This window comes from Nannobrachium achirus (assembly GCF_963921795.1).
Source record: "Nannobrachium achirus genome assembly, chromosome: 10".
In the NCBI taxonomy this organism is placed as follows: Eukaryota; Metazoa; Chordata; class Actinopteri; order Myctophiformes; family Myctophidae; genus Nannobrachium; species Nannobrachium achirus.
In genome coordinates, this window is record NC_137819.1 from 47,043,639 (window position 1) to 47,068,780 (window position 25,142).

The 25,142-nt window shown below is 44.8% G+C and overlaps 1 protein-coding gene across 1 annotated transcript in view; it reads right to left on the reverse strand.

Annotated features, from left to right (window-relative positions):
* Window positions 1-251: 251 nt before the first annotated feature.
* The window catches only part of LOC308293106 (inactive phospholipase C-like protein 2), a gene marked incomplete at both ends in the record, with an annotated part of 51,480 nt that continues 26,589 nt past the window's right edge, over window positions 252-25,142 (reverse strand). The window contains 7 exons of the mRNA XM_080735541.1: window positions 252-488; window positions 1,950-2,059; window positions 11,240-11,315; window positions 15,306-15,509; window positions 17,640-17,926; window positions 21,236-21,485; window positions 23,324-24,553. Of these exons, the coding sequence (XP_080591667.1) occupies window positions 252-488; window positions 1,950-2,059; window positions 11,240-11,315; window positions 15,306-15,509; window positions 17,640-17,926; window positions 21,236-21,485; window positions 23,324-24,553 (2,394 nt within the window). The remainder of the gene's footprint in view (window positions 489-1,949; window positions 2,060-11,239; window positions 11,316-15,305; window positions 15,510-17,639; window positions 17,927-21,235; window positions 21,486-23,323; window positions 24,554-25,142) is intronic.

Consider the following 25,142-nt stretch of genomic DNA (forward strand, 5'->3'; position numbering starts at 1 on the left):
GCCCATCACTACTACCATGTATAGCCTCGTAACTCAGGACACAGAACTCTGCCATCCATGGTGAAATCATAATATATTTAGGGTGTGCGTCACAGCAGAGTCTTCCATCAATCCCACAGCGATCTGCTTGTGTATTAGCTGCCACGACAGGGTTATTCACTCGCAACACGAGCCACTGATCTACAGGTAGTTCCCCTGGCGTACGCTGGGGAGGGCGGGATGGTCATGCCAGTCTCTGGGTGGTACAGTAGCTATGCCGAAGGCCGCCCTCCTCCTCCTCCTCCTCCTCCAGTGGTGTCAGGTTTGTCCGGACCGGCTGTGGGTTCCAGACTGCATCGGGAGTGGGAGCGGCTGCTACTCCCTGATCCTCCTGCGGCGGCGTGGCCCTGGCGCTCCTTGGTGAGGTTGCTGGTCAGAGCAGCGTAGTGCACCTGCTTCATGTTCTCCTGCACCTCGGCCTTGGCGTGCTGCAGAAGATCAGCCTGGCCCTGCAAGCATCAAACACATCATTTTCTTTGACGATGGCTGGCCAGATTGCTGACATACTGTAGAAACATAGGTTTTTCAAAAAACCTTAGAAGGATTCAAAAGACACTTATAGAATCGGGTCAAAATTCTAATTTTCACGATTTTTCAAAAATAGCAGATCTACAAGCTCGCAGCGCGGCACCTGTGAGCTTGTATGTCTGCTATTTTTCAATAGTTGAAGCATAAAATAATGATAGACAAAATGTGTGCCCGTTCTAAATGGGTTAACCTGGAGGCTGCAAATCGATTAGTTTGATTAACCACTTAAGCCCTATTTTATATGCTGTCATACAAGTCAAGTAGAGCGTAGTGTTTAGAGAGGTTGTGGAATAGTTATTACCAGTAAGACTCCCTAATCGGAGATAAGCGACCGTCACGTCGCATACACAAACTTTAGAAGGCAATCGTAGCCAATCAGGAGGGAATATGGGAAATGTGACAGATCCATGTTGATTAGAGAAACTGTGTACCGCTTTGAGTGATTTTAGGCCAAAATCTGTAGGAAAAGTGTCCAGAAATATGTTTTGAAAAATCTGCCTGATGGTGGCGCTAGAAGAGGGCCATGTGAGAAATGAGTGGGTGGAGGTTGTGGTTTGCCAGCCAAGGAGTGTGTGTGCAAAGTATGGCATGGATAGGGGCAATGGTGCCGGAGATAAGAGTAGGGCAAAAGTGTGATGTGACGTGACATGACATGACAGACAGACTGACAGACTGACTGACTGACTGACGGACAGCCGGTGGAGCTTTTCATAGAAACTTGTGACCTAACAACATTCCAGCAAAAGATTATATCATAAAGTACTTCTGTTTAATTGAAAAACTACACAGTATGACTTTAAGTGTCTCGCTCAGGGACACTTTGAGACGAGGATCGAACCAGTGACCTCGTTCTGATTACCAGACGGCCTCTCTACCCACTCAGCAATGGCCACCCATGAATACTATCGTATCAAAGAATATAATAGAATGAGAAATGACACTAAATGTTAATTATATGCAGTAGCGCGTTTCTTTTTCTTCTTTTTCACAACAGATAAAAGGCTTTAAAAAATAGGATTGAGGGGGATGGAGCAGGGTAGTGGAGGAATGAAGGAGAGGAGAATATGACTCGTGGAGGGGTAGTGGAGTGAGGAGAAAAGGCTGCATGATGGATGACATGAAGCTAAGGAGAGGAGAGGGGAGAGGAGAGGGAAGAGGCAGACAGGAGAAAGATGAAGAACTAGCTAGTGACGAAATAGCCCGGTTGTGTGGGCACCCTCAGGGACAGGGTGTGTGTGTGTGTGTGTGTGTGTGTGTGTGTGTGTGTGTGTGTGTGTGTGTGTGTGTGTGTGTGTGTGTGTGTGTGTGTGTGTGTGTGTGTGTGTGTGCGTGTGCGTGCGTGTGCGCGCGCGCGTGCGTAGTGCGTACGTGCACGCACTGACCTTGAGGATGGTGATATTCCAGCTGAAGCGTTCCAGCGCTCGGCTGACCTTTCGACCTTTGAGTCCCTCCTTCTCAGCCAGGCTCTGCAGCTTCTCATGGAATTCCATAGCTAGAGTAGGACACACACACACACACACACACACACACACACACACACACACACACACACACACACACACACACACACACACACACAGGGCAAGGGAGGTTGGTGCTTTATGACACAACATAAGACATACACTGTAAGGCTGACATAATTACAAAAATGTTTCCTTCTCAATATAGCCTACTGTACAACAAGCCCAAAACAGAAAACGCATTTCTCCTACTTAAAAGTGTGTTCCATCTAGCAAGCCAACACCTGTTGTTTGTTACACATGAAAAGAATCAGTTAAAACAAGTGAAGTCACAGGTGTACTGCTGCTTTGGTCTGCATAATTCATCATTGTGATTTATGTGGACATTGAAACCTTTTTTCCTGGAAAAACCTTATGTTTCACAGGCTTAGCCACAGCCACCCCCATTTCCCCTGTGCCTTGATCCTCAGAGCTGCTTCACCTGTGAAGCTCACCTGTGCCTGCTCTCTCTAATTGCCTCCTAGAGTCTATATTTACTCCACGCTTTTCAGTGCTCGTTTATCAGTGGTTCAGGAGCGTCGTTGTTTACTGAGAAATGTGTGTATTTGTTGTGTTTTTGCAAGTAAAGTCTGCTTTACGTTTAATTCCTGTTTCCCTGTTTGTGTTCTGCTTGTGGGTCCTGCCTAGGGTTGAGTTCCTTTCATTATAAAGTGAGGGCAAATGCTTTTATGTTCTCCTTTTGTTGGGAATTTAGTTGACCCTCCATGCGAGTCTCCCTCATTACACCAGTCAGTACCACATGACAAGTTCTAAAGTTGATGACACAGAATATATAGTCCTGGACATACTGTATGAGTATCAGTATGTTTTTACACAGATGAAATGCAAATGTTTTTTACTAGTGGGGCAGATAAATGTCAGTCCTAATCATATTCATCATAACACTTTGTAAGCAAGGCAATGTGCATGTCCAGGCACAGAGATTGAAAAAACAATAGGTAACAGTGCTCGGGAACAGGGTTCTAATGGACGCATAGGAGCGTGGTTTGGACGTGGTTTTGGAAAGTTATTTCATTTTCAGAACAGAAGCGCCCGTTAAGTTGCTTGCCATGCATATTTAATCACAAAGTAAATATTGCCACATAGAAATTCAGGTGTCCGAGGAAAGTCGTGATCATTATGGTGCTTCAGCAGAGTGGTACCATGCAGTCTCAGGTTATAGAAGAGATCAAGTTCCAAGATAGTACAAGCCAGAGCAGATCAATCCAATCATTGCCCGACAGAGTCTAATTAGTTTGACTATCGCTGTCACTTATAATGCTGTACAATGCCTGTGTTCATCACAGTATTCTGGACAACAGTTATATGACATCTGGATCAGAGCTATATATTTATTATTGTTACCTGGCATCCCTATTTTGGGCATGTCGTTTCATCCATTCCACTCTCCTTTTCAACTCTCCTTCACCTTTGCCAAGATTTTTTATAAATGGCAATAATGTATATATCCTAGGGCTTAAGTGGTAAACAAAACTTTCAGGAATGCTTTCAGGTTTTGGACTTTACGTAGACAATGTTGACAACAAGAAAAACGGAATATACGCCAGTGTATATCTTTTCAATGTTAATCTAACTCAGTGTTTCTCAAAACTTTTCAGGCCGGACCTCCAAAATAATCCCATTTTAACTGGGGACACCTTGACAAGCACTAAGAGTTGAGGCATTACATTTTGTAGATATCACAGTTCTATTGTGAAAATAGCAGATGTGAGCATGTAGATCGGCTATTTTCACAACTTCTGCCTCTAATATTTGACAATTTGGTCAATGTTTAATTTGTCATTTTAGAGGTAATAAATTGTCACTTTAGAAATGTACAGATACCCTCTATACACCTAAACCTCGTTGGTTTGCTTACTGTTGAGTGAGAAAACAACATTGCACATGAACTTAATCATCTGGGGACCCCCCAAAATAATTTGGGGACCCCTCTGGGGGGAGGTTGAGAACCACTGATCTAACTGGTAATGTAATCTTTGGATGGTTAGGACAGAGCAGGAAGAGAGAGAGAGAGAGAGAGAGAGAGAGAGAGAGAGAGAGAACATGAGTGCACAAATACACACAGAGAGAGGAAAGAAATACCACGCTTGGGGGATGAAACAAACAGAGGTGAATGATAAACAGATGATGGATAAACAGAGGGAAACAGTGTCATGTATGCCAGGCCGAGGGCTAGCGTTGTGCGTTGAGTTGTGAGTGTCGCGTGTCTGGCTTCAGCTGGTCGCCCCAGGCCACTGTCCTACTGTTACCATGGAAACCCTGAAGTGGGTTAACACAGGGATACACATTAATGGGAACCATCAACATTGACCACCACACACGCACGCACGCACGCACGCACGCACGCACGCACGCACGCACGCACGCACGCACGCACACACACACACACACACACACACACACACACACACACACACACACACACACACACACACACACACACACACACACACACACACACACACGGACACACGGATGGACAAATACTGTAGTGTAAACTCATCTTAACACCATTAACCCTGGGCAAGACATGGATATTTCTAAAAGAAAAATATATATTTTTAAATAGCTGATGATAAGTGGTCTTGTTCTTGGAATACGGCCTTGGAAATGAGGGTCAAGATTGGATCATTCATTGAGGAAATTGAGAAAGACACAGTCAGGAAAAAACAATTTCATGGGCAATTATTTGCTTTATTTAGACAGGAGAGTGCAGAGAGAAAGGAAGATGAGGGTAGAGAGAGAAAGACATGCTGCAATACAAGGCTCTGTCTGGAATCGAACCGGAGACCTTGCTGTACTGTACCATATGGTCAGCTCTGCAACCGTGACAACACAATAAATACATAAAAACAAACCCTCTCACCTGCACACACTCACTTAATCACTACTGCTGCATGTACACACACACACACACACACACACACACGTTGGATAATAACCATTACCACTGTTGCTAGGCGACTTCAAACCTCGATGCCTGTGTGTGTGTGTGTGTGTGTGTGTGTGTGTGTATGTGTGTGTGTGTGTGTGTGTGTGTGTGTGCGTGCGTGCGTGCGTGCGTGCGTGCGTGCGTGCGTGCGTGCGTGCGTGCGTGCGTGTGTGTGCGTGCGTGCGTGTGCGCGTGTGTGCACGAGAAGTGATTTGCTATTTCCCTGTCAAACCAAGCGAATCTGATGGGGGGAAAATTATCTTTGAGCCAAGACTGGCACAGAGTGCATGCATACACATGCATGGATGCAAACATGTACGTGTGCACACACACATTGTAACCCAGAGGCCGCAACAACTAACAGTACCTCTGAATCCGTTTTTGATGGACATGCCACTCATAAAATCCCAAAAGTCAAATTAGCCTTTATGATATTAAAGGATAAACAATTACCTCAAGAACAGATATACAATCAATGTAATATCACTTATATGCCTACCGGTATATTTCATTTGTCTGACCAGTCGAAACACTTTTAAACCCATTTTCAGTCCATTTTTTGTTCGTAGCTAATGCACTCTGACTTTGCAGGGCAGTATAGAGGGAGGAATAGGAGTTACACTGTGTCTTTGTGAACGCAGAAAAAGCATATGATAGGGTGCCGAGAGAGGAAGTGTGGTATTGCATATGAGAAAGTCAGGAGTGGCAGAGAAGTAAGTCAGAATGATGCAGGATATGTACGAGGACAGCGTGACCGTGGTGAGGAGTGCGGTGAGGAGTGACAGACACATTCAAGTTGGGGATGGCTTGCATCAAGGATCGGCACTGAGACCTTTGTTTTTTTCATTAGTCATAGACAGGTTGACAGATGGAGTCAGGCAGGAGGCACAATGGACTAGGATGTTCGCGGACGTTGATGCAGACATTGTTATATGTATTGAGACGAGAGAACAGGTTGAAGAGAGCCTGGAAAGGTGGATGGATGCACTCGAGAGAAGAGGAAGGAAAGTCAGCCGGAGAAACCTAAATGAGAGAGAGGACAGTGGAACAGTGCAGGATGCAAGGAAGGAAGAATAGAAGTGGAGAAGGTGAAGGAGTTTAAATACCTGGGGTCAACTATCTAAAGTAATGGGGAGTGCGGAAGAGAGGTGAGAAGGAGAGTGCAGGCAGGGCGGAACAGATGAAGTGACAGGAGATGTTTTGGACGTGTGAAAAGGAGGGATGAAAATGGATCTGCCAGGTAAGAGGAGAGGAAGGCCAAAGAGGAGGTTTATGGATGCGGTGAGAGACTACGTGCAAGTGGCAGGAATCACCACGGAAGACACGGAAAACAGAACCAGATGGGAACTGATGATCTACTGTGGCGACCCCGATGGGATTTAGCCGAAAGAAAAAGAAGAACAAGATGGCAAGTACTTGCCATGTTAATAGGACACAGAATTGTAGATGTTTTTGATGTGCTTTCTTCATGTGACGTGTGTCAAATATAATTGGAGTTCCGTGTCTGGCATGCCCGGTCTAAAATCAGTAGAAATAAATGCGAACGACAGGGGTGGCAGTTGCCCAAATGATGCCCCTGGAGCTGTTGATCTCGAGAAATGCATAATTTCCTAGTTTGATTCTGATCTTTATCCTGGAGCATTTCTAGGAACGCCTGCACAGAGCTTGAGAAGGCCGCTCACGTAACAGTGAGCACGACCACAGACTGTCAATGGCCAGCCGATTGAGACCTTTGACGTACATGTTGTCCCTGAGCCGGCCTTGGATCAGATCCAGTGCCTTCTGGCCTTTCACTTTGCCTTCTCTAGTCTCCCTCTCAGTTTTCTTTTATCCAATCTCCACCGACAGAGAATCTACACAGAGTGGACCTTTTGTTTCTGTTGATCAAACGTCAACAGTGGCAAGTGAGTTCATCATTACTCGTTCATCTATGGGGTACGAGAAAATTGTCAAAAACCCTGTCATTATAAACTAAATCTTTCAAAATGTTTAAAAAAAATTCCAAGAATAAAGATGAATAAAAAAAGCACATCTACAAGCACAAATCACATTACGATGCTTGTTAATGGGTTAATACTGTGCCATCTGCTGTAGGGAGGGTATTGAGAGATCCGTCCAGTCTGGGTGGGTGATGCAGACCCTACATCACTGAAGTGTACGACCACGTGAAACTATTCTCCATCATGCAGTGACACCCCCTTCCCCTTCCTACTGTACTGTATATCCCAGACTTAAGGCCCATTCCCACTGGGCCAGATAACAGATAAATAAATCTCTTTCTCCAGATATTTTTCCATTCAAAGTGCATAATATAGATACAGATAAATAAATAAAAATGCCACAGATAAAAGTATCTGTGGCAAATATCTGTGGTAGATAATTTTTTTTATCTGTATCTATCATCCACTTTGAATGGAAAAATATCTGGAGAAAGCGATTTTTGTATCTGTTATGGGAATGGGCCTTAAGAGTCTGGTGTATCTGACTCGGTTACGACCTGGTTGTGATCAAGATGCTTGTTATCGATATCCTATTAGTACTGCACAGCAGCACCTTTGTTTACAGGGTTGGCTCATTAGGCTCTGACACGCACGCACGCACGCACGCACGCACGCACGCACGCACGCGCGCGCACACACACACACACACACACACACACACACACACACACGAGAAATCTATCTTAAAGGGATATTTCACTTGATCTGATCAGGCTTTTATGAACACCCTGAACAGGTTTTTATTTGCTTGATTCAATATTTAGATATTTGATGTAAATGTTACCAGGCCCTCCAGGCCCAGGGCCTCTCCCCACACACACCCATTGTAACTTCAAACTTCATTTTAACCATGATAGATTCATTAAAAACACCCATTATCTTTTTCTGGTGACTCATTTTACCCTCCTAATACGTGAGCAGGCCGTGTTTTTTCAATAACATTTCATTTATTTTTTATAATTATTTTTTGTATTAAATTGTTTCCATTTTCCCAAATAATTATTACAAAATAAATGAAAAAAGTTATGGAAAAAACACGGCCTGCTCACGTATTAGGAGGGTAGTATGAGTCACCAAAGTGAAAGTGGAATATCCCTTAATTAATTTACACATGTGCATTGACCATTGGTACAGTCCATTATATAAAGGGAATGAGGAAGCCAATTTTTCACGTTTCCCAAATTTAAGCTGCACATAATTTGGGTGTGCACATCCCTAGGAATGGACTAGTAGTATATAAGTGATTAAAAAAAAGTCTTTGGAATGGGTAGAAAGCTGAGAAACTGTTTGGCAACAACTCTATATAATCACTATGAATCAGAATTGATGTGTTTTTGGGGTGACATCCGTCATTTACACAAATAAAGAGCCACATCTGGGCCTCAGAATCCATGGTCTGAGTTGTTAATGTAATAAAAATGTCCTCATGTGATTCACAGACTTCAGGCCTCCATTACAGGGTTAAAGGTGTAACTGCAGCACCACCACTTTCCATTGTATACATTTGTATACCCTACTGTATATAAAGTTTAAACACATACTGTATGCATGCATGCACAGACACAAACACACACACACAGTCAACACAGGATCTCTGTGGAGTGGTGGCCTCGTGACAATGTCATACAAAGTTCAGTGCTTTGGTATGCATGCTAGTTATTAATCACTTGAACCACCAGGACAGCCCAAAGCCACAAAACTGTCACGGTGGCCATAGATAACTACAGAGTTCCACAAATTGTACATTTGCCCACACAATTATGTTATTTTTTCCGATCTAGCCCAGCAGGGGAATCCAGCAGGCCACTGGTGAAACTCCCAAATGTCAGTCACATGAAGTCCCAGTGATTAGACGTCAGCCAGGCTGATGACGACAGCGAGCGGGGCTGAACCTCTAATCAGATGACCCGGTATTAATCAGATGACACAGGATGCCCCCTGAGAGCCAAACTGCAGAGACAGGGATGCCCCCTGACGCTCTTCCCTGCCAAAGACGGAGATTAGTCATTGTACCCAGTAGAACAGGGATCTTCAACAGGGGGTCCGGGACCCCTAGGGGGTCCTCAGAGTTACCACAGGGGGTCCTCCAAATCTTGGTGAGATAGAAACATTTTTCTCCTTTTTTATATTAACCACTAGCGTCCATATTCAGAGAACTTATAGCAGATCTACAAGCTCTGTGAGCTTGTTTCGGCAAAGAGGTTTGGTTTGGAGGAGTAAAAGAGCATACTAAGTACAGAGTGAAAGGTCAAGTTTATTAAGTATTGATGGTTCAAGTGGTTAAATATCTGAAAAAACACAAATTGACATGAATCCAAAATACACTGATGATTGTGCCGTCAAACGAACAAACTATGGTATCTATGGGTTGTGGGGGGTCCCTGCTTCATCTCTCTCTCGACTAAGGGGTCCTTGGCCTGAAAACGTTGAAGACCCCTGCAGTAGAAAACACTGATCTTCGATCAGTTTTATTTGTCTTACTCGCTGTTGCTAGGGCTTGGAGTGTAGAGATCGGTGGCAGGAGGACCTGTGCCAAACTAAACTGCAGATGGCCAAAAGGAAAAACACCCAGTAAATAAAGGGCTCTGATATGGTGGAATGACACGCGTGCGGAGGACTGGGTTATGAAAGAACATCTGATGGTGGAGAGGATAATGAGTACCTCATCCACTACAGCTCTGGTGAAGAGACTGTGTGGGAGTTGACGGCAGTGGACTAGGGATATGGCCATAGCCTGATTCTTCAAATTATATCCACATCACAGCCCACGCAGCAGCACACAATAGTCTCTCACGCACATGGCATTTCACTCCTCATCCCGCCTATCAGGGCAGAGCAAGATCACTGACCAGTTCCCCGCAATCTTATTGAGTGGTTAAATGTTGAGAAAACCAAAGAACTGATCATTGATTGTAGAAAGCCCCCGAGGATGGCCTCCGTTTCCAATCCATGGAGAGGCAGTAGACCGTGCAAATGTTAAACTCTTTGAACCGTCTCCAATAATTCCCACAAATTTCAGAACACAGAGTGTATCTGGTCTTCATTGAATATTGCATAGTGGTTTCAGTTCAGCAGCGGCAACTGCTGGCAGAGACAATGTACGGCTGACGGCTTCACTGCTTCACTGCATATCTTTGTGTGTGTGTGTGTGTGTGTGTGTGTGTGTGTGTGTGTGTGTGTGTGTGTGTGTGTGTGTGTGTGTGTGTGTGTGTGTGTGTGTGTGCTGGGTCGTCTAAACCTATTTTAATCATTTTTGACTAAGCCTATTTTATTTGGTGAGTTTGCTTCACTGTCTGAGGTAAGGCATGTTGTGTTTGAGAGAATTGTCCTATGTCATAACATGCTGCTTCCTTCAACAGACATACATCCATACGAACATACAACAGACATATCGTACATGGGGCACGTGCATTATGAGGCGCAGCTCTCCCTACAAAATATGGTGGCCGCATGACTCATAGCTTCAATGAACAGCAGAGGCCAATGAGGTGTCTACCTTTATATATCTATGGCCCAAAATGCGCCACAAACTGATGGAAAAACACATTTTGTACCGTTTCTCGTCTGTCCTCTCCCCAGGTACCACCTTCCTTCCCCCTCTGTGCATGAGCTGTAGACTGAGTTGATTGAACTCATCAGGGCTTGGCTGTTAAAAGCCTGGGGAAGAGGGCAGACCGTGCACACAGGGCCAGCAAGCCGCTCAGCAGACAGAAGCTGCATGACTTGTGGGTGATTAATCCTCTTTTCAAGGGAAAGTGTTTGTGTTGCATATGTCTTTGGAACAAACAAGGTAGGTTACTCAAATGTGGAGTTGTGCATTTACTCAAATGTGGAGTTGTTCATACACCGGAATTCTGTCTTATTTATAACTTTTGCTATTTGCCGCATAGCAAAGTACAGATCAGGAATGCACTTAAAACTATGTATAAGTATACCCTATATTATATGGTGTAAGTGGTTAAGTGCATTCCTGATTTGCCCAGTAAGAAATTGCCCCAGGGGATGAATATGACTTAAACAGTAACTATATGTGCTGTATGAGCCCATGCTCAAAAGCACACGCACGCACGCACGCACGCACGCACGCACGCACGCACGCACGCACGCACGCACGCACGCACGCACGCACGCACGCACGCACGCACGCACGCACGCACGCACGCACGCACACACACACACACACACACACACACACACACACACACACAGTATACACACACCTGTCATCTGTATGTGTAGGATTCTGTTGTAGACTTCATCAGAAAGTTCCATTATAGCTTTGCTGGCAAGGACCATCTATAGAGAGAGAGAGAGAGAAACTCATTAGCATAATGCAGACTTCTTATTTTATCCATTGGTTTAACCAGGGTAAATTACGCTGAGATTTACATCTCGTTTACAAGTGGGCCCTGAGGGCTGTGAGGAGGCCTTTTCAGCAACACCCTGCTTCACACTCATACAGACACTGAGCAGTGAGCAGCTTCACACTCATACAGTACAGACACTGAGCAGTGAGCAGCTTCACACTCATACAGACACTGAGCAGTGAGCAGCTTCACACTCATACAGTACAGACACTGAGCAGTGAGCAGCTTCACACTCATACAGACACTGAGCAGTGAGCAGCTTCACACTCATACAGTACAGACACTGAGCAGTGAGCAGCTTCACACTCATACAGTACAGACACTGAGCAGTGAGCAGCTTCACACTCACACAGACACTGAGCAGTGAGCAGCTTCACACTCACACAGACACTGAGCAGTGAGCAGCTTCACACTCATACAGTACAGACACTGAGCAGTGAGCAGCTTCACACTCATACAGTACAGACACTGAGCAGTGAGCAGCTTCACACTCATACAGACACTGAGCAGTGAGCAGCTTCACTGAAGCGGTTGTTGGTAGGGATGGGACGATATGATCATTTCATATCACGATTATTGTGACAAAAGAAATCGTGATTTACGATATTATCGTGATAATCAAAATCCATTATCCTGGGGCGGAACATTTGCCAAAATATAGCAGATCTACAACGCGTTGTGAGCTTGTAGATCGGCTATTTTTTGGCAAAGACATTTGATAGGGAGTAAAAAAAAAGACTGTATCAAGTATGTATATTATAAGTACTTTTTACCAATTATAGAGGGTTTAAGTGGTACCGGATATGCAGCTCTGCAAAATAAAAGGTGAATTGATCCCAGTGCAAAATGGAGGACGATATGCTTTGCTCAAGGGCAACTGTTGGTCATTCATTTCCACACCCAGACTTTTCCTGCTGTTTTAGGACATCAAACTGGGAAGGTTTTGGCCACAAACACACTCCTCTAACATTCAGATCACCACTGCATAGTAGTGCTAGTGCTTTATGCAATTTTAATATTGGATATACATAATTACGGCCAATGGGGAGGACAGTTTATGGCCATTTTGCTAAATAACCGTAACATATTACTGCAAACACTGTTGCTGTACAAACATGTTTTCCACAATCTGCTTCCTGTCTCCACTAGAAGAACCAGATATATGCTTTATAAATGAATAGAATGATAAAAAAAAACTGCTGAAAATCAAAGATTAAACAACCATTTAAAGACAAATCAGTTAATACAAATGCCCATACAAACAGAAACGAAAGGGATCTAAAAATAACACAAGCATGCACCCAGAACCACACAGAACTTCAAATATATACGCACACATCGCACACACTCACACCATCAATGACATTAGTTGCTTCTGCCTGATTAAGTCTGCACATCCTCGTGCAAAGCCGGCTGGGACGTGACCTCTCTTTGTGAAAATGCTGTTTGACAAATGAGGATTAACAACTGCACACCACAAACACACATAACATATACAGTGCTCTCTCTCCATCTCTCTCTCTCTCTCTCTCTCTCACACACACACACACACACACACACACACACGCACACACACACACACACACACACACACACACACACACACACACAGACACACACACACACACACACACACACACACACACACACACACACAGTGATTTCTTTGCTTTTCCCTCAGGCATCAGGGTTGGGGTGTGGAATACGTTTAGCCAAATTTCATTCAAATGTATGCTAATAATATTCAGCACGAGGGCGGACTTCCTCTGTCTACTCTGATCCCAGACACATCACACATCTACCATGCACGTGTGAACACACACACACACACACACACACACACACACACACACACACACACACACACACACACACACACACACACACACACACGCACATGCACATTTAACGTAATGTGCTAACAATGAAAAACAACTATGGTTAAATGAAACTGTCTCGTTGTGTTCTCTCTGGGGTCTTAATCATAACTTAATTGGAGAAGACAGAGCTGGGATTCTCTTCACTACCAGCTGGTTCTGCCTGTCCCACAAATAAACCTAAACGTGTCTCATTCACGCCACTGTACGTGCAATAAAAGGTCAGGTACTGTAAGTTAATGTGGGCCAGCAATGTTTGGAATCCAGTCATTAAAGGATTTTGATAGTATGACCTCCAATTCAGGAAGAATTGTAGTTATATTGCTACTACGAGGCTGATTTGAAAAAGGTATGGTGGCATCTTTTCGTCAAGCTAATAGGCGTGTGCGTGCAAACTTTTACAGCAATGAAAGAGTGTCTGCATTATTAGTTGCATTTTGTATGAAACTGGCCACTCCTGCAAACGTTGAATTGTATGAAGTTTGAACGAAATCTCTATGAGTAATGACAGACAGACTGACAGTCGTGGAGCTTTTCATAGTAACTGCGACCTGATGGTCGCAAAAACTGTCCTCTTGGTGGCGCTATACCACAACAATGTGAATACATTTGAATGGAAGTTCTTCCTTGGCCTACTGGGAGTGTGCGTTCAAAGTTTCTCACTGATGGGCCCAGCAATGCTTGTTATTGGCATTATGTGCAAACGTGCCCCTCCGGCCAACTTTGAAAGCCAATCATAGTCAAACAAAACAGAATTCTAAAAATCTGACAGATACATCTTGATCAAAAGACTACAGAGATAATGTGTACCAATTTGGTTGAGGTTTGGACAAATACATAGTCTCGGCCACACTTTCCGCCTGGCGGAGACAATAATAGAATGTTGAATACAAATTGCTTTACACTATGTCAAAAAGTTGTGTGAGGCAGGATTACATATTATTTGATGTCGATGACTACTGTTCCTGTCTCACACTGCGTTATGCACATGCACAGGTACTTTGATGCTGATGTAATTACATGATGTGATGTCTTGTTTTTGTCACACAGTATTATTACAGAGCCTCCCAGTAAAGTCTCCCACAGAAGACTGTGGCGCCTTGGAGATTTTATGGAGTAATTAGGACTCATTAAACACACACACACACACACACACACACACACACACACACACACACACACACACACACACACACACACACACACACACACACACACACACACACACACACACACACACACACACACACACACACACACTCACTCACCCCCTGGATCCATTCCCATTCCCGTGACGATATGAATGAAGTGCCTATTTACATCACCATCCGAGAGTACTGAGCCAAGTAAAGTCTTTGGGGGATGTCTAATATGTGTGACACGAAATGTAGCAAAGTTTCAACAAATATAATTTGGGAAAATATTGCTCTGGCCTGGCCAGACGCGGCCAGCTAGGAGAAACGATGTATTACAACAGGCGAGCTACCACCAGACCACGGAGCTGTTGGCTATCCAGGATATACCACTATAGCCTCTATCGAAATCACTTACCCTGGCCAGCCACAATCAATAAAAACCAACCCCAGAGGAAGTAAGGAAGTGTGTGTGTGTGTGTGTGTGTGTGTGTGTGTGTGTGTGTGTGTGTGTGTGTGTGTGTGTGTGCGTGCGTGCGTGCGTGCGTGCGTGCGTGCGTGCGCGCGTGGTTGAGTGTGTGAGAGAGAGGTAGAGGAAGGGAGATTGGAGGAAGGAAGGAAGGAATGAGTGATAGGTGAAGAGAAAGAAAAACAAATAGAGCCAGTGGGAGAATCTGATGAATGGACAGAATGAAATGGAGAGGAGAAACAGCAAGGATATTAATAAAATGAAATAAAAGAAGAGGAATGGGACATCTTCACCGCCCTCCGATCATTATGACGCGGAGCACGTACTGTAGCAGCCACCCCAACAAACGGCCCGCCGCCGCTGACCTATCGATTGGCTGATTTAATTGACTGCCTGGACCAATCGACCAACGCCGACCGGCCCGTTCCTTCGGCGCTCACCGTTTCGTAGGTTGTGACCACCTTCCGCAGGACGTCGGGCAGAGGCCCCTGGGGCTCCATGGTGGGGTAGTGGTCGCGAAGCTCGAACAGGATCAAGGGGGCCCCGTCTGGGCCCGTCACGCGTGAGCCCAGGGCCAGCACACACTGCATGAGGTTGGCCACCGCAGACACACCGCAGAGCTCCCTGAACACCTCCACCGAGTTCTGCACAGAGGAAGACCAACAGAGAGCAACATTTTATTATTGAGTTACTTTTGTCTTTTTCTCCCCATCTCTCTCTCTCTGTCTCTGTCCCCGTCTCTCTCTTTCTGTCTCCATCTGTCTCTCTCTCTTCTATTTCATTCATCTGAGTTGATTTCAATTCCTGGCTGATATTGGCTTATTGGCATCACAGTGAAATCAATAGACATGTTGCTGAAACAATAACAATGGATTTAATTAGTGTAGCACACAATACAATACTCTACCACGACATAAAGGCAAGGAAACATTATAAAAATGTCTCTCGCTTTCTCTCTCTCTCACACACACACACAAACTAAGGCTGGGCGATATTAGGAAAACCTTCGATATTCGATAACGTTGTTGAATACCTCGATATAGATATTACTCACGATATTAGTAAAAACATTTGCATTATTTAGTTTTGAATGTTTTTGAATACTTTTATTTGGATCTACAATAACATACCAGAGCCAAACATTTTTGAAGAGGGTTTCAAATGATGGCTAAACCAGACACTGTACTGTATGTATGCAGTACTGTATGTTTAACAAACAGAATATTATGAAATGCAATGATTATACTCTTTGGAAGAAAATGTTAGTCCACTCAAGGATAGACAAAGCATCGCCTCTTCCAGATAGAGGCTGCCGATCACTGCAGAGACTGAGCGCAGTACTTGGCAAGTCTTTTTGCAGAAATCTGCTGCAGTCCTCTGAGTTGCAGTCCACAGAGCACAAGCCTGTGGACATGCCCCAGACTTCCAAACACGAGCACAATGAATTGGCAGTTATAACCAAGTGACTTGATACACTCTACCATGGGCTGATACTGTATTTCATAAGTTTGGATATGAAGCAAGTGTCCATATACAAATCAAAAGAACAACCTTTTTCAAAGATGACAACTGAATTTACTTGTTTCATTAATGAAAATAATATCTGGAGCATTTGGAATATTACAGAACATAGTGTCATCTATAGAATTGTATTCAAACCAGTGCAAATACATTCTAGATGTTATGTCCTGTACTTCTCTGATGTCACTAGAGATTAGATCCACCAGCCGATCATGCCTGACAATGTACAGTCCTCTGTAAAAGCTACAGCCGTTGACGATGTGGGCTATTGTCTCTTTATTACTTGGGGTTAGATGTGGATGGAGGATGCAGTGTGGTTCATGTTGAGATTGGTACCAGGTTGCCACACACACACACACACACACACACACACACACACACACACACACACACACACACACACACACACACACACACACACACACACACACACACACACACACACACACACACACACAAAGGTAATCTAAAGCTAGCCATACACCAACACCATTTGTCTTATTCCCTGGACTATTGATTTATGGTCCTGCTGTTCGCTCAGTCTCCCCGGCAGTTGAGACAGCCTGGGCTGAAAAAGAACAAGCCAAGATAGATGGAAGCTTTCCAAGAATCGTTAACCCACAACAACTACTGTACATATAACAGCCCTATATCCAGGCTGTTCCAATTATTGTTATTATTATCCTCAATGATTTATCAAGGATTAGTATTACCCTATTATTTGTAGGGGGTCATTTTAAATGTAAATCTTGTATCTCTTAATTCCTTAATAGCTTATGGATGGATGATTTAATTTTGTCATTGATCACTAGTAGTGGCAGAACAGGTACTTACATAAATAATCAATAAAAGTCAATACATTGTGTGTAACCTTAAGCCATGCGTAACACTATGCCATCCCTACGGTATATCATGTTCACACCAGTTCCAGAACAACTCATGTAACACAGAGTTTTGTCATTCACTGCACACAGAGCTGAAGTGGAGCGTATCTGTTTTCAATACGCTTGCATGTTAATTGACCACAGGGGGGCAGGTCATTATTACAGCTGAAAATCGGCAATCGGCAATGTTCGCTAATCGCTAGTATATAAGTATACACACACACACACACACACACACACACACACACACACACACACACACACACACACACACACACACACACTTTTGGGTCAAAAATGCATAATACATCCCATATGTTTATTTCGGCAAGCGATGCCGTCATGCGACCGCATAGAAAATGTCCTCACCTGCATGTTCTCCCTCAGGTCAGTCGCCTCTCTCAGTGGAGAGGCAGCCATCTTGAAGACGTCATCCACCACTCGGACCCCCAAGTCCCTAAGAGCCGTGTACGCTCTCCCTTTCCTGGCCTTCCGTACGGACAGGCCTCTCTTGTGCGGCTTCCCCCCTCCTCTGCGGTTGGTCAGGGCAACGTGGACAAACAGCCGGGCAAAGGGCAGGTCGTCCCCCGTCAGAGACTGGAGTGGTACGTGCCGGTACCCAGGCTGGAGACACTCCACTGGGATGGTGTACTGACCTGTGGTGCGGTGGTGGAAAAAGTAATCAAATGTTTTACTTAAGTAAAAGTATGAATACGGCAATTCAGAAATACTCCCTTTCAAGTAGAAGTCTGGAATTAAAAATTTACTTGAGTTAAGTGCAAAAGTATTTGTATCAAAACGTACTTAAATTACCAAAAGTAATGTCCCGTTTCAAGTTTTCAAATTTATAACAATCTTTTGAAAATGGATGAAATGTAGTATGTACTGTATATAGGGCTGAAGTGGGTAATGTCTGTTTTGCAATAATAATCAAAAGCTACAAAGTAACTAGAAACTAAAGTTTACAAATAACTGTAGTAGAGTAAAAGTACAATATTTTCCTCTGGAATGTAGTGGAGTAGAAGTAAAAGTACTGAAAACTGGAAAAACTAAAGTAAAGTGCAAATACCTCCAAATTGTACTTAAGTAAACTAGAAGCTCGGCCGCCCAATGATGAACTTAATTACTTTACACTACTGCTGTGGTGGAGGAGGTACAGGTTCAACATTTTAGTGTAGGCACCTGACCACTAAGTATGATATTAGAGATCTGTCAGTTTGAGTTTTGTTTGAAATAATCTGTCATAGTTTTATGCAGACTTTGACTACAATGATTCCCTTCATTCTTCCCACTATCCTACTAGTACTTTTTCCTCTTTCGATGGCTCCTTTTCGAGTTTCAAGAACACATGAACTTAAAAGTACAGGAAACAATCAAGATACGAGGCGATCAAGAAATACATCTAATCTGTGTGGAGTTTGCATGTTCTCCCCATGTCTCCTAGGGTAGATACCCTCACAAAAACATGCAGTAATCCTGGTCTCTATAAAAAGCCTCCCCCTGGCCAGCCGGGGCGCCTGATGGAGGGGAGTGGAACTGGTTGGAATAACGTGTTCCTTCCACGCGCTACGTCCAACCGGGGAAGCTCCCCCTGTCAGGTGATAAGAAGCGGCCTGCTCACTCCTCGTGCATTGAAGGAAGCATGAGCTCAGTTCGGGGCCCTCCCCAGGTTGGCAGAGGGAGAGTAGAGCCCAGGATCACAGCTTAGGCAATTGGCACCGGGTGAAAAAATGGGTTACAAAAATCGTGGGATAAAAATTTAGAGTAAAAAAAAAAAAAAAAAAATACATCTAATCGCCCACGGTGGCAAAAACATGTCGGTCTACTGATACCTGCCAACAAGAGCTGCCCGGGAAAACTAAATTACGCCTTTTAACTCATTTGATGCCCACGATGCGGCAACTTGTCAAACTCTTTGATGTCTTCCTGTGCCCTCGACTTGTTTAATGCGTCGCAGGGGGTCTTACAGTAAACTGTAGCTTACTGTACGAGGCACCCGCCTGTGATGAGAAACACTGCAATTCCCGAAATGCAACGGGGTATCACATGACCGGGAGGTCCGGTTTCCTCATAGACAGCAGTGTTATGCTGCACAAAAGTGCATTTATCTCGTAATCTAACTTTTAAATCACGTTCATGCAGTGTTGTTTTTGGCGGGCATTTTAGATTTAGTCTTAGTCTTAGTCTTTTTGACGAAATGCTTATTAGTTTTAGTCAGATTTTAGTCATTTATATCCTTGATAGTTTTAGTCTAGTTTTAGTCGACTAGAACTCAAAAGGTTTTAGTCAAGTTTTAGTCGACGAACCCACACAAAGGTTTTAGTCCAGTTTTAGTCAATAGTTTTAGTCAAAAAGAAAAATGTGTCTTTAAATAAATACATTAAGTATTTAATAGACATTGGAAATAATCAAAGTTGACAGGTTCAATTGAATTCATGATTCAAGCAATATGTACCGGTATATGGGCTAATAACAAGTGTATATTACACCTGCCCCATCCTATTTATATGCACAGTTCACACAGGAGGCAATATCATAATAATATAATATAAGAATACTATGCATCTTTTTTGGTATGGTATCACTGAACTGGCCACTTGCACTTTCACACTACAGAGTACACACACACACACACACACACACACACACACACACACACGCACACACACACACACACACACACACACACACACACACACACACACACACACACACACACACACACACACACGGTACTGAGAACCGTCCCCGAGTTCCAAGGATTTACAAGTGACGTCACGGTCATACGCATCGTCGGCGGCCGCTAACCGGAAACAAACAACCACTACGTCACTAACGTAGCCTTTGGGAATAATAGCTCCGCATACAGCGACCTCCACATCCATGATCCAGCGAAAACAAAGTTTGCATCAACAGTTTGCAACAAACAATCCAATTAATTTACGTTTGCTTAAAAGCCAACATTAGCCTGAAGCTTAGCACCAGATGTTATAGAAAACGTTGCGATAGTATTAGTAGGAAATCGACCACGGATGGGACAGTTGTCAACTTGTCAATAAGCAAATCGACTCAAGGCAAAGGAGTAAGGACTATCATTTTGTTAAAAGGACCGTCAGTTTACCGGATTGGAATTGCAGCCGCTCCGTCGTAAGTAAGCCTGCATTATTTCCTGGATTGTAAAATAGATCCATATCGTGTCTTCTTTTCCGACGACCAAATCTATTAATTAATGTTGACGGCGCTGCTGCATGACGCAGACCCACAGTAGGTCTTTCCTCAATCAGATGATTAGCTTTCATATCCCAATAGAAATGTAATAGCATTTCCAGCAGTAATGTGTGCAACTAACTTCTGAAAAGTTGACGACAACAAACAACACGTGTGTAATCATGCCGACATCCCAGCCAATCACAGAGCCTGTTGCTATATGCGTCCTAGAACGTTCCATATGATTGGCCACTACTCCTCCATTGAAACAACTACAATAATATTGTCTGGCTTTCATGCATGTTTATTTAACGTCGTCCGAAGACCAGATGTTCGTCTCGTCTTCGTTACGTCAACGAAAACACACATTCGTCTCGTCATATTTTCGTCAGACATATGTTTAGCTCGTTACGTTAACGTCACGTCATCGTCATGAAAAAAAGGGGCGTCAACGAAATCATTTTCGTCATCGTCTCGTCAACAAAAACAACACTGCGTTCATGTTTAAAACGCGGCCATCTCTACCGGCCGTTACAAATTAAGCACTGATGCCAGTGATTGTTATTTTTCTGTTCTGAGTGAAAGAGTCACTGTTAGAAAAGCACTGTATTTGAAAACACAAAATATTAGAAGACGCTCAATAGTGGGCTCGATAAAAGCCCGGATCAATAAGCAGGATCGATAAGGTGCTCATTATCAGTAAAAAGTAACGAGCTCCATCCCTACCTCTGTGACCACTGAACCCCCCAGGTACTGACCTATGAACTCGTCTCCTATGAAGTCGTCGTCTAGCACTACAAATCGGACCATGGCCAGCTCTGGCATCTTGATCTGGAACTCAAAGCTCTCGTCAAAGATGGGGTTGTCTCCGTTCTGGATGACCGTCCGGGTGCGGCGCTCGGCGCAGTCGGCCGGGATGCCGTGGATCTCCACGTAGACGTAGGGGTCCACCACGTCGCCTTTGACCCCCGAACCTCGGGGTCTGGGAAGGTTCTGACCACTGATCACCTGGGAGGAGGTGGATACATTCACACGTGGCCCATTTGGTTATTCCCTCGTACCTTCAATATTCAATATATTATATGGGACAATATGAACATTTCATATCACGATTATTGTGACAAAAGAAATCGCGATTTACGATATTATCACGCTAATCGAAATCCATTATCCTGGGGCAGAACATTTGCCAAAAAATAGCTGATCTACAAGCTCGGACGCGGCGCGTTGTGAGCTTGTAGATCTGCAATTTTTTGGCAAAGACATTTGATAGAGATTAAAAAAAACGGTATCAAGTACGTATATTATAAGAACCTTTTACCAATTCTAGGGCGTTTAAGTGGTACCAGATATGCAGCTTGGCAAATAAAAGGTGAATTGATCCCAGAGCATGACGGAGGACGATATCACGATAAATTAAATCTCCACGATACGATTATCGTGAGTGTTTTTTATCACAATAAAATCGCTTATCGTCCCATCCCTAATTGGTATCTTTCTTTCATACATTTGTTTGTTCGTTCAACATTCATTCAATAATTCGTCTCTTTCCTTCTTACTTTAATTTATCCCTTCATTCGTTCGTATATCGTCTCTGTCGGGTGGAAACCTAATATGTCCAAAACTGTTACTTTACAGCAGTGTTTCTCAAACTTTTACATTTCAAGGTCTCCAGTTAACTCTGACAGCATACAAATGGAACCAAATGGACCCTAACGGGTCCATTTGGTTCCATTTGTATGCTGCTAGAGTTACAGACTTGTATGGGTCAATTTAGATCCACAAGCATGTTTCGTGCTTGTGGATCTGCTACTTTTGATGTTTTGTGTTTTGCAAAAAGTTAGAATATGGAGAATGGAGATAGGATGTTTCTGCTCGACAACGTTAAAGCTCCAAGTTAGCTCCAAGTGCCTTAAAGTTAAAGCTCCAAACAGCCCAAAACAAACTAATTAGGGTTGTGCTTGGTCTCCCTCCTCTGACCCACCTTACCGATCATCACCACGAAAGCGTGGGATGGCTCAAAGTAGCTGACAGAGTACAGCATCTTGCAATGGGCCTGGTGTACAAGATACACTACACCTCCAAGATTCCCATGTACCTGACAAACTATCACAACACCAGAGGCAGCTCCACTAATCATCATCAACATAGATTTAACACTAAACAAGGCTCTAACTCGTTCTCCTGCTACACCATCAACATGTGGAACGCCCTTCCTCAAGCCCTAAAGGAGAGCAAATCCCTAGCCTCCTTCAAAATTGGTATGAAAAGTCACCTTCAGACAGCTGCTACCCGTGACTTGTAAATAGATTAAGCCCCCATGCTCCCCCCCCCCCCTTTTTTTTCTTTTTTCTGCCTTTGTATTTGATGTTATGCTTTTGATATTATCCTAGATAAAGTACTATGTTCTATCCGTCTGTCTTTCAATATTATATGAGATACTTAAAGTGTGGTTCCTGTGGAAAAAAGCCTCGGCTTTCTAGGATCTCCTTTTAGTTGACCTTGTACCAGTGATTTGTACTGTCATGAAACTGTACTTTTTCTATTGCAAACTTCTAATAAATTCTTCAATCAATCAATCAATCAAAACAGCGATATTCATCACTCATTCCCATTCAGGGCTTGACATTAACTTTTTGAGGCAATTGTCCTTTGGACAAGTAAATTTCCCATGCACTTGTCCGGGCACAAAAGTCACTTCAGAAATATCAAGTCAATGTCATGTAATGTAATGAGCTTGTCCGGAAGGATTTATTACTTGTCCCGGACAACAGGACAAGCCTTAATGTCAAGCCCTGCCTTTCATTCACTCCTTCAATCATTCAGTTCCATAATGACATAATGACCTTGACATGGAGGAGCTGTGGTGAGACACCGGGGACGGTGTCTTTGGTGTCGGCACTGAAATAGGACACCTCCTGCCGCATGATGGCCGGCCGCAGGACAAACCCACAGTTGCCGTTCTGCCGGAACCAGGCCTGGTTGAGGTCCATCATCAGCCCGGCGGTCTGGTAGTTCATGGCCACGATCTGGACGCCGCACTTCCACAGGTCCAGGGGGTTCATGTTGCTGGAGTCCACGCGCATGGGGTTGGGGTAGACCCGCGTCAGGAAACGCTTGTTGTGGTTCACAAAGTCGCCAGGGTTGTCGCCGGCCAGGCGCACAGCCAGGGACTCGTGCAAGGAGCAGAGCTCACTGGGCTTCTGGCTCCTGAAAGACGTCTGGAAGTCTACGAAGCGCACGGAGTGGCAGAGGGCCACCAGGTCAGAGAGCTCCTTGAGGAGGACGAAGCGTCCGGGGGGAGGAGGGGGGTTGAGGCACGGAGCCACGGCCACGGGAGGGCCGCTCTTCTGCCCCGACTCCTTCTCGCTTCCTCCGGCGCCGGTTCCAGGCCCCGCCCCACCACTGGTTTTCATCCACTGGCGCGTCTCGGCCCCTTCGTCCTCCTCGCTCACCTCCCCCCCGTCGCCGTCCCACCCCGGCCCCAGCTTCTTCCCTTTCAGCAGGATGCGGCCCCGCAGGGCGTGCGGCGACGGGAGGTACCACTCCCCCTCGGCGGGGACGTCCGTGTACAGCCTGTCCCCCAGTATCCTCACCAGGTGCTGCAGCAGCACGGCCTGCTGGTCCAGCGAGCAGTGGTTCTCCAAGCACAGGACGAGCGGATACTCTGACGCCGCGAAGGCAAACCGCCCGATGGCCTCCAGCACGCAGCGGAGGACCAGGGGCGGGGAGAGGGTCTGTCCCACGCAGACCACGGGCTCCTCGTCGGGCCCGTCCCAGACGTCCAGCTCCACGCAGCGGCAGCCCATCTTGAGGGCTCGGATGTAGCCGCTGACGTCGGAGGGGCCTCGGAACTGGTCCTCGATGAGGTACGTGTTGTGGGAGGAGTTGACGAAGTAGTGCGACAGCGGCTGGTGCATGTCGTGGCACACGGCGGCGTGCTCGCCGTCGAACAGGTGGCACTCGGGCGAGGTGAGGTACCGGGTGAAGCCGTCCAGGGACAGGCAGCCCTGCTGGCGGCCCTCCTCCGACGGCTCGTGGGATTGGATGAGCTCCAGGCTAGTCTCCTCACTCGCCTGAACAGGGAGGGGAGGGGAGCGGAAGGGAGGGGAGGGGAGGGGAGGGGAGGGGAGGGGAGGGGAGGGGAGGGGAGGGGAGTGGAAGGGAGAGGATACAGAAAAAGAAATAAATTGGAAGCAATAGAGTGTTACACCTGATTTACACTTAGGTCCGTGTCTCGCACCGAAAATAGCTGCGATGTGTGTCTGCAGATGTGCTTTTTTCTGGTGCAAGACACAATAAATCAGGTTGTACAAATTGGTTTCCTTCCCTCAAAATATTTCCAAATGCAACATGGTTTGTCTAGGTTGACCTACATAAAGACAGAATCTCTTGTGCAAAAGTCTCAAAGAACAGAAAGATGTCTGTGTTCATACATCTTTGAGTTTTAATCCATGCCCTTTCAGTACACAGCCTGTACTGGTTTGTAGAGAACAGTCTGATTAAATGTTAGACAGTTAAACAGCCAGTTAAGCATTTGTCCATGGTAGGCTATACTGTATTTGTCTGTTGTTGAGACATTTGTTTACTCTTGGTGAGTTATACCATATTGTAATGTGTTCACAATGAAGTCTTCAAAGATGCCACCTGTATCCTGACTAGACC